Source organism: Hippopotamus amphibius, chromosome 17 (assembly GCF_030028045.1).
Source record: "Hippopotamus amphibius kiboko isolate mHipAmp2 chromosome 17, mHipAmp2.hap2, whole genome shotgun sequence".
In the NCBI taxonomy this organism is placed as follows: Eukaryota; Metazoa; Chordata; class Mammalia; order Artiodactyla; family Hippopotamidae; genus Hippopotamus; species Hippopotamus amphibius.
The window spans coordinates 30,362,717-30,373,707 of record NC_080202.1 but is presented as its reverse complement, the minus strand read 5'-3'; the positions used below and the strand labels follow the sequence as shown (position 1 = coordinate 30,373,707).

The window sequence follows — 10,991 nt, the reverse complement described above, 5'->3', positions numbered from 1 at the left end:
TGTGATGGGCAATGAAAAGTGGATACTGTACAATAATGTGGAATGGAAGAGATCGTGGGGCAAGCAAAATGAACTACCACCAACCACACCAAAGGCCAGTCTTCATCCAAAGAAGGTGATGTTGTGTACATGGTGGGATTGGAAGGGAGTCCTCTATAATGCCCTCCTTCTGGAAAACCAAACAACTAATTTCAACAAGTACTGCTCCCAATTAGACCAAATGAAAGCAGCACTTCACGAAAATCATCCAGAATTAGTCAACAGAAAATGCATAATCTTCCATTAGGGTAACACATGACCACATGCTTCTTTGATGACCAGGCAAAACCTGTTACAGCTTGGCTGGGAAGTTCTGATTCATCTGTTGTGTTCATCAGACATTACACCTTCAGATTTCCATTTATTTCAGTCTTCACAAAATTCTCTTAATGGAGAAAATTTCAATTCCCTGGAATACTTTAAAAGGCACTTGAAAGAGTTCTTTGCTCAGAAAGATAAAAGTTTAGGAAAGATGGAATTATGCAGTTGCCTGAAAAATGGCAGAAGGTAGTGGAACAAAATGGTGACTACGTTGTTCAATAAATTTCTTGGTGAAAATAAAAAAATCTTTTATTTTTACTTAAAAAAAACCAAAGGCACTTTTTGGCTCACCCAACACTTGAAATAAAAACTAATCAACTGGTTATCTCTATTAAGCCAGCCAATTGTTTAAAGGAAATATTTTTTCCCCAGAATCAACTGGATATTTTGACATCATGTCTTATTCCTTAGAATTTTAGTCTTCTTGTTTTATATTTCCAGGCAAGAACATAAAAATTTTTGCAAAATGTTAAATATACATTACTCTGACAGGCAGATATTAGGCTCCAACAATGATAAGTAGTACTTATAGTATTACTTACAGAGATCACACTGAGACATAGCACAAACCTAAGGGTTTTCAGTCTTGGCTTAATATACACCTTACACTTAATAAATAGGAAAAAGCAATCAAAAGCATGAGTACTCTGAAATATCATATATTTTCTTCATGCTATCCAATTGTTCAATTTAACAAACATTAAGTATCTTCTAGGTACAAGGTACTATTGTAAAGCACTATGGAAGTTATAAAAATAAATGGCATGCCTTCATGCTTATAAAATTCCTTTAATGACATGAGGTTTTGATATGCAATTTTACTTCGTTAGATAATAATAGCAAAGATTAGATTTTGCAGTAAAACTTTTGCAGAAACCTAAAAGTAGCTTTCCCAGTAAAACTGCATTATATCCCATTTGTTGAAGCAGGAGTATCTTCAAACATTCAGAAGACTAAAAAAGAAATTTCAATGGCCACAGATGTATCAAAGGATCATTCATCTTTTTATTCACAGAACCACAGGTTCATAAAACCTCTGAATTAAAAGAGACCTACAGGGCATTCAGTCCAATGCTTCCTGGATTCACAGTAACAGAAGAATCACCTGGGGTGCTTTCTAGTAATATAGATTCCCAGGCTCTGGCCACTAGAGATTGATTCAGAAGGTCTGGGTGGATCCAGGCAATCTGTACTTTGTATCAGATATCCAGATGAGAACACAAAATTAACCCAACACCTGGATCTGTTATTTAAATATTGTCTGTGCTATCTTTCCTAACAAGTTGTCATTTACCATTTAGTCTCTTCTTTAACATACCTTAGATTAGGAGAATAGGACCCTGACTCTTAAATAGCTGTAGTTATTAGAATGTCATCTATATAATATTTTATATATATACATGTATATATATATATATATAACACATATGTGTAGCTGTTTGTTAATATATGTCTCTAAAAACAATGCTGTAAGCTGAATGAGGGCAGAGTCTATGGCGATTTTCTTTACTATTTCATATCTAGCACTTAGCTCAGACCTTGACATTTAGGAGGCAGTCATTAAGGTTTGTTGAATGCATATTTGATTGAATGAGGTCCTTCATTAGTTTGACCTGAAATCTCTCTAAAACACCCATCTACTGTGCTAGTTTTTATAATTCCAGGAAACTTGATAAATCCATACTCCAGACACTGGGTATAAAAACACAAATAAAGTACACTTTTCCCTTCTCTCAAGTCCCTTAATTATTTACTTGGAAAGGCAGATGAAGATACTTTTAATCAAAAATGTTTAAGTGTAATGTCAAAATAAGTATGAAATAAAGGCAGGAATTGAGAGGAAGGCAACTAATCTAGTTGTGATTGATGTAGAGGGAAGACAGCAATAGATGTCAAGGAATGTTTTTCAAGACAAGTGGTGCTAAGTTGAGTTTAATGGCTTAGTACTTGAATTACTGAACGTTCACACACATCAAATCAAATAGGACAAATTATATTCCTCTTCTACAGGGTAGCCTTTTAAGTATAGAGAAGTCTGTCTCTCAAACCTTTTCTAGGACAGACAATTATTCCTCACAAAACTATAATTTTTTTTGCTTTTGTTTTTGTTCAAGACATACAGAACAATGCTTTTGTTCCACAGCAAATTAATTTAAATGTCTTGAATTGCATAATCTAAAGAAAACTCTGAAGGCAAGGAATGTAGCACATGTCTTTCAAGTTAAAGTGCTGCAGCTGAATTCCGAAGGCACCTACTATACTCATGAGTAACATGATTTCTGTAGTTACAGTGAGTTACAAACAAGCAGCACTGATATACAGACCATCAGCAAAACCCAAGCCTCCTCCCTCAGCATCCTAAATCAAATTGAAAGCTGCAAGATGACCAACACAAATGGGTTTAAAACGAAAAATGACAATTGTTAGTCTTACCATCTTGGCTAACTTCAGAAACTAACTTCCACAATCAACAGATATATAGGAATCATATAAATATCTCCAAGTAAGCAGTGCTACTTAATAAGCTGGGGAAAGATAGCTTGGAGTTGATGCTGTTGTCATAGAAATAATTTTTGCCTATTAAATCAGTGAGAGGGCTAGAAAAATGTGGACTTAATCTACTCTGGTTAAGTATAGTGCACAGGAAAATGTTGAAATGTCAGATGGCAGAGATAATAGCTGCAATGGTAAAATACTATTCTCATTTTACATTAATTTTCCCCTTATTTTCTAAAGGCATACACGTAGTAAGGTATCTCTCTACTCTTCAAAGAGGAAAACAAGAACTTTTAAATTGGAAATGACGAATTCCATTTTTTCAAAAAGATTTGGGAAAATCTACTGAGCTCCTCTGAAGAACCAAATCAAACTCAGATTGCATCCATCTACTGGAAAAGTACAGACCCCCAAAGTGATCAGATAAACAGAACAGCTGCCAGATGTCCATTAAAACAGTGCAAGAATGGCACTTATTTGATGCATTTCTCCTGGGAGGTTTGTATCTAAAATGAGACTAGAAATCACATTCTCTCCTACAAAGTAACTCTGGCAGGCCCCCACCTGGGAATATACTTGTAATTAATAATGAAAATACTAAACTCATTAACTGTGCTTACTTCCTCTCACACTACCCTATACCTCTATACTTATGGTTTTTGAATAAAGGGGATTTGAAATGAAGTCATGATATATCAGTTGTTTGTTAGTAGCTACATAGAACAAAATGTAAAAATAGTAAGTTCCTTGAGGATAGGATTCCTTTGGCATAGAAAATATAATATGGTAAGCATTTCACAAATACTTATTGCTTGGTTATACTCAGTCAAAAAAAATATATTGTGGTGGCTTCAGTCTCTAATATGAAAGAACTGCTCATCTACAAAATAAATGGCCATTCAGGCCATGGCCAACAATGATTCCATGACTTGTATCTAGATCTTCACACTTTGACAAATGCCATATTTATCTTATTACTAAAGATTCACAGTGTTTTCTTAGGTGGTAGACTGTTCCATTAGAATAAATTCCATAAAATGAATGGGTTATGTACATGGTATCTGAATTCTGAATTTTGTATTAGTGGATTTAAAAAAAAAGATATTGCTGCCAATGAAGTTCCAGATTATCAACATTGTAAACTCACTCAAATGACTCTCTACAGTTCATTGTTATGTTAACTTATGGGAATTTTTTTATAGTCACTACCGAAAATGAAGCCTTTGGGTTCCCCTGATCAAACAAACCCAACTAGTAGTAGATACTATTTCTTAGGAAGATGTCTCAGTTTAATGTTGTTTTCCTAATTATCATCAACAGGATCAGAGAAACTTTTTCAAGTTGTTATATTTGAGATAGGTATTGAAGAGTTCATGGAAATGAGAAGATAGAGAGAGGCTATTCTAGTCAGAGGACTGAAATGGTAATTCTCAAAGTATGTGTCCCAGAACCAGTAGCATCAGCTTCACTCAGGAACTCATCAGACATGCAAATGCTCAGTCCCACACATCACACTCACTGAATCAGAATCTCTTGGATGGGGCCCAGCAAACTGTGTTCTAATAAGCTCTAAGGTGAGTTTCATGCACCCTAATATTGAGAGTCACTGGACTAGATGTTAATAATTTGAAAGAAAATGCTGTGTTTGAAGGACCTCAAGTTCCTGAGTATCGCCCAACTTTGGATGATGTGTGGACAATGGTAAAGTTTGAGGATGAAAAAGTAAGGCAAGATGTCAAATTGCACGATATGCCCTCTTGTGGAATTTGTACTGTATCGATTAGGACAATGGAGAGCTACTAAAACATGTGTAAGCAGGGAATAAATAAGAAATTATCCATTAAAATAACTCTAGGGGCAATGTGAGAAATAGGCTGGGTTCCTGACTGGATGAGGTTGTCCAAGGAAACAAGATAATAATTGGCTGGGAGATTAAAAGATGTCACAGTTATGGAAGACTTCTAGAGGCTGGGAAAGGATTACCTAACTCTAAATCAGAATGGGCTGAGCAGAGGTGAGCAGTCAAAGATCTGTTTCACGCTTTTGTTGGTGGGTAGATGTTTTAGCTACTAAAGGCAACTAAAAACACCTAAGAGGTGTGTCTCTCTCCTTCTCACTCTCTTTCTATGTATTTATCTCCAAATAAAAAAAAATAAACTATGGGAAAAAATGAGATATCCTAAGGAAACTATTTAAGAGAGAAGAGAACTGAGGGGAAAAGCCCTGTAACAGCTAAAAAGACCTTTATGGGTATGCTGGACAGCACAATAAACTTTAGTCTCTGCTTTTTGCACCATCACCACAGATCTCATCACCTACAAATTACTGGCTTAGTTGTAAAAATGTGGTTAAGTGGTTAACAGGGAAAAGCCCTAGTCTGCATAATTTTGAGAGATGCCTAGCTTTTTCAAAGGTAAAGGTTGATCATCCTTCCCTCCCATCAGGAAGCACACATGAGCCTCCTAGATAGCTTCCTCCACAATAGGGCAGACAGCAGTATCAAGCAGTATCAGCAGTATTTTGTCTTGTGGAACTGAAAAACACAGCCACAGAAAGATAGAGAAAATGAAAAAGCAGAGGACTTTGTACCAGATGAAGGGACAGGATAAAACCCCAGGAAGACAACTAAATGAAGAGGAGATAGGCACACTTCCAGAAAAAGAATTCAGAATAATGATGGTGAAGATGATCCAAGACTTTGAAAAAAGACTGGATGCAAAGATCAAAAAGTTTACCAAAGACCTAGAAGAATCAAAGAGCAAACAAACAGAGATATGCAACACAATAACTGAAATGAAAAATACACTAGAAGGAACCAATGGCAGATTAACTGAGGCAGAAGGGTGAATAAGTGACCTAGAAGAGAGAATGGTGATAATCACTGATGTGGAAAAGAATAAGGAAAAAAGAATGAAAAGAACTGAAGACAGCCTAAGAGACCTCTGGGACAATGTTAAATGCACCAACGTTCACATTATCAGGGTCCCAGAAGGAGAAGAGAGAGAGAAAGGGCCTGAGAAAATATGGAAGAGATTATAGTTGAAAACTTCCCTAACATGGGAAAGGAAATAGCTACCCAAGTCCAGAGAGTGCAGAGAGTCCCAGGCAGGATAAACCCAAGGAGAAACATGCCAAGACATATAGTAGTCAAATTGACAAAAACTAAAGACAGAGGAAAGTTATTAAAAGCAACAAGGGAAAAACAACAAATAACATACAAGGGAACCCCCATAAGGGTAACAGCTGATTTCTCAGCAGAAACTCTGCAAGCCAGAAGGGACTGACATGATATATTTCAAGTGATGAAAGGGAAGAACCTACAACCAAGAATACTCTACCCAGCAAGGATCTCATTCAGATTCGATGGAGAAATCAAAAGCTTTACAGACAAGCAACAGCTAAGAGAATTCAGCATCACCAAACCAGCCCTACAACAAATGCTAAAGGAACTTCTGTAAGCGGGAAACATAAGAGAAGAAAAGGACCTACAGAAACAAAAGCAGAACAATTAAGAAAATGGTAATAGGAACATACATATCGATAATTACCTTGAATTTAAATGAACTAAATGCCACAACCAAAAGACGCAGACTGGCTGAATGGATACAAAAACAAGACCCATATATATGCTGTCTACAAGAGACTCACTTCAGACTTAGGCACACATACAGACTGAAAGTGAGGGGATGGAAAAAAATATTGCATGCAAATGGATATCAAAAGAAAGCTGGAGTAGCAATACTCATATCAGATAAAACAGACTTTAAAATAAAAACTGTTACAAGAGACAAGAAAGGACATTACGTAAAGATCGAGGGTTCCATCCAAGAAGAGGAGATAACTATTATAAATATATATGCACCCAATATAGGAGCCCCTCAATACATAAGGCAAATGCTAACAACTATGAAAGAGGAAATGCAAGGCAGAAATAGAGACACAGGTGTAGAGATCAAACACATGGACACCAAGTGGGGAAAGCAGGGAGGTTTGGGGGGGTAATAAATTGGGAGATTGGGATACCAAATTGTAGACTCTAAATATATGCTGTTTATTGTCTGTTAACTGTATGTCAATTAAAGTTCTTAAAAAAAAAAGGTAAAGGTTAAAAAAAAAAACTATTAAACATTCTAAAGTAGCAATGTTTTCAAAAATACAATTTAAATTAATAAAAAACAGAGAGATTAAAAATTTCCTTAATGACCTTAAAAGTAAGAAAAACTGATTTAAAGCACAACTTTATATACAGATAATTTGGCAGATAAAATTAATAATCATAAAAACACAACTAGGTAAAGCCCTTTCTCCCACCCCTCATGGGATGTTGATGACACTCAACATTTCCTTGAAGTAAGCAGTGCATACTTACCCAACTTATCCAATACCACCCCCTCCAAACTTCTTTTCAAAATGTAAGTTCTACTAAATTTTTTAAGTAAACTTTCCATTTAACAGAAGTCAGTTTCTAATAAGAACTTATTTCCATATGTTACTTGGTCCTAGGGAGGATTGTAAGGACACCATGATACTCTGTGCTACTATGGAGCTGTCAGTACAATTATCCCCAAAAGACAATGTGGTACTTGGGGGAAAAGAAAATTCAACTTAAAGTGTCACCTTAATCCTCATGTTGGCTTCTCTGGCAGTTGATGTAATTTTTTGTTGTTTTTTGTAAATCATCCTACAGAAAAAAAAACTTGCAATCTTGCCAGAATATACTGTCTCTGATCACTTTAGCTGCCTTCCCATCGCCCATTCCCCAATCCCTCCTACCCTCCACCCACCCACAACAACTTCTGAAGGACACACACACACACATTGTAAAGTAAGGAAGGGGTATACGATGAATTATCTCTTTCTACCAAACATCACTCTTCTCCAAATTATGGATAATGAAGCCAGAAGTGTAATCACTGAAGGAGTTCAGAAAAGTAATTACTGAAATAATCTAAAAAATAGTGGTGACTTCAGTGAGTACAACAACTCACTTTATAGCTGTCAGAGCTACTTGGAATGTGATAAACATCTTATGTTTGCAAACCCAGATGCTGCACCAAAGGAAGTTCCATATTAGCAAATTACCACAAGAACCCATTACAGTCAACTCATTTTGATTATGCAATGAGAAATCCCATTAAAGAGGAATAACTTTTAAGTTGTGACTGTTAAACAAGTTGTGGAGCAGGGGAGGGACAGAAAAAAGATAGCAAGTTTGACGGAATTTTTCTGGGATCCTCTCCTTGAAGCCTATAGTTTGCAAGCAGCTCTATCTTCCTTGTTCGCCTTGATCACTGGAGGACTGTGAAGTCTAAGGTAACATTCACTGGTTCTCAAACTCAAGCACTTAGCTTTGAGATTGCTGGTCAAGACTGCAGGGCAGAATGGATATTTCTGAAGCTTAGGCACAAATGTCCCTGGAACACACATCCCACTCCCAACTCTTATCCCTACTCTCTCAGCGTCAGAGAAAATTTCTCTATTCCAGCTGCTTCTGCACCTCGCACCTAGCATCAAGAAAAACGTGATTTTTTTCCCTGCCACCTTTTACCTAGAGGCTCTAGGCTCTGCCGCCTCTTCTCCCCATCCCTTTGTGACGTGCATGGCCCCAGGCCAAACCCTAGTGCTCACAAAGGCTGGTGCAAACCTGGAGTACATTTAACGCTCTGGGCGCTTCAGGCTGGCTTGGGCTCAGGTCCTGCTGATCCAACCCCAACGGACCGCGGAGGCGAGCCCTGACACCTCCATCACACACCATGGCCGGCCAGTTATGCCTTCCTGTCTCCCCGCAACTCTCTTCCGTGAAGCCCTTGAAGCCGCACTTCGGAAACGTCCAAGTGGGTATCTGCGTGGCGATCCAGCGCAGCGATGGGCGAATCCATCTTGCGGTAGTCACAGAAGTCAAAAGAGAAAATGCTTGGGTCACAGTAGAGTGGGTTGAAAAAGGAGTCAAAAAAGGCAAAAAGGTTGCTCTAGAGACCATATTCCTGCTGAACCCAGCACTGGCCTCTGGGGAGCACCCCTCGCCGGCCAGGGCATGGCCCTCCTCGTCTCTAGCGCCCTCTTCCGCCATCGGGGACCAACGGACGGCCACACAGTGGATTGCTACGATCCCCCAGAAAAATGAAACGCCCGCGGGGGACAGCCTGGCCGTGAGAGTTCCCAGCAGTCCTTGCCTGCTGAAGCAGAAAAAATCTCCCTGCCTGAGAGAAATTGAGAAACTGCAAAAGCAACGGGAGAAGCGCAGACGGCTGCAGCTAGAGATTCGAGCCCAGCGCGCCCTGGATGTCAACATGGAAAACCCCAACTACGAGATCCGGCACATGATCGAGGAGTGCCGCAGGCACCTGGACTGCAGCCAAATGTCGGGCCTGGAGCCGCAGGAAGACCACCGCATCTGCGTCTGCGTGAGGAAGCGGCCTCTCAACCAGCGGGAGACTACTATGAAGGACCTGGATATCATCACCATCCCCTCGGACAACGTGGTCATGGTGCACGAGTTCAAGCAAAAGGTGGACCTTACTCGCTACCTGGAGAACCAGACTTTCTGCTTCGACCACGCCTTCGACGACACTGCCTCCAACGAGTTGGTGTACCAGTTCACCGCCCAGCCGCTGGTTGAATCCATCTTCCACAAGGGCATGGCCACCTGCTTTGCCTATGGGCAGACCGGCAGTGGGAAAACGCACACCATGGGTGGAGCCTTTTCAGGAAGGGACCAAGATTGTTCTAAAGGCATTTATGCCATGGTGGCACAGGATGTCTTCCTCCTGCTCAGAACTTCTGCTTATGAGAAGCTGGACCTCAAAGTCTATGGGACATTTTTTGAGATTTATGGGGGAAAGGTGTATGACTTGTTGAACTGGAAGAAGAAGCTACAAGTCCTTGAGGATGGCAATCAGCAAATCCAGGTGGTCGGGCTGCAGGAGCAGGAGGTGTGCTGTGCGGAGGACTTGCTGAACCTTGTGGCACTAGGGAACAGCTGCCGGACTTCAGGACAGACATCAGTCAATGCCCACTCTTCCAGGAGCCACGCGGTGTTCCAGATCATTTTAAAGTCTCGAGGGAAACTGCATGGTAAGTTTTCCCTTGTTGACTTAGCTGGGAATGAAAGGGGAACGGATACCGCCAATGACAACCGGAAAAGGCAGCTGGAAGGAGCAGAGATTAATAAGAGTCTCCTCGCACTGAAAGAATGCATCCGGGCTTTGGGTCAGAACAAGTCCCATACCCCATTCAGAGCCAGCAAGCTCACACAGGTGCTCCGGGACTCCTTTATAGGCCAGAACTCCTCCACTTGCATGATTGCTACCATCTCTCCAGGGATGGCCTCTTGTGAAAACACCCTCAACACTTTAAGATATGCAAATAGAGTAAAAGAGATAACTCTAGATTCAAGCCCTCAGCATCGTTGTCTTTATCCCTCTGAACGTGAGATGCCAAGGATGTTGAAAAATCACATTCGAAATTCAGAAATGTCCCTTCAAGGGGATGAATTTATTAAAATGCCTTGTACACAGAGTGAGGAGGAGGAAGAGACTAAAGAAATCAAATCATTATCCTCTCCATTAATGGAGTATACAACAATTTTCTGGAAGGAATCAAGCCAATGGCCAGGGAATAACATCCAGGAGACAGCGGATGGAGTAAAGTGTGATGTTGATTTTTGCATTGCCCAGTTATTGTCCGTTTTGGATCAAAAAATAGGTATTCTGACTGAGATTCAAAGGAAACTGAAATTATTACGAGCTGACCTTCAAAAGAAGAGCAAGGACAGTGATGTCAATGATGAGACATCAGATCTGAAATGATGGGTACAGTACTGCAGTTCCTAAGTCTCTTATAAAGGAAAGTTGTCTACATTATCTAAATATAAAGATCCTCCTGGAAAGTTTAAAGCCTCTTAAAATGGAGTTGTCAGAAATGTCCTCTTTCTTCTTCCTCTGTATTTCTGTAATTAGTTTTTATTCTGTAGGACAGTGGTTTTCAACTTGGAACCATTTTACCTCCTAGGGACATTTGGCAATGTCTGGAAACTTTTTCGTTTGTCAAAATTGGGTATGAGGGGAGTGGTGATATTGGCATACAGTGGGTAAGAGGGTCAGAGATGCTGTTAAACATCCTACAATACACAGAAT

At 39.6% G+C, this 10,991-nt stretch overlaps 1 protein-coding gene across 1 annotated transcript; it reads left to right on the top strand.

Moving 5' to 3' along the window:
• The first annotated feature begins 8,534 nt into the window (after positions 1–8,534).
• Positions 8,535–10,763, top strand: KIF2B (kinesin family member 2B). The gene has a single exon (XM_057716295.1). It carries the CDS (start codon positions 8,610–8,612, stop codon positions 10,662–10,664), a length of 2,055 nt encoding a protein of 684 aa, XP_057572278.1. The 5' UTR covers positions 8,535–8,609; the 3' UTR covers positions 10,665–10,763.
• Positions 10,764–10,991: the final 228 nt, after the last annotated feature.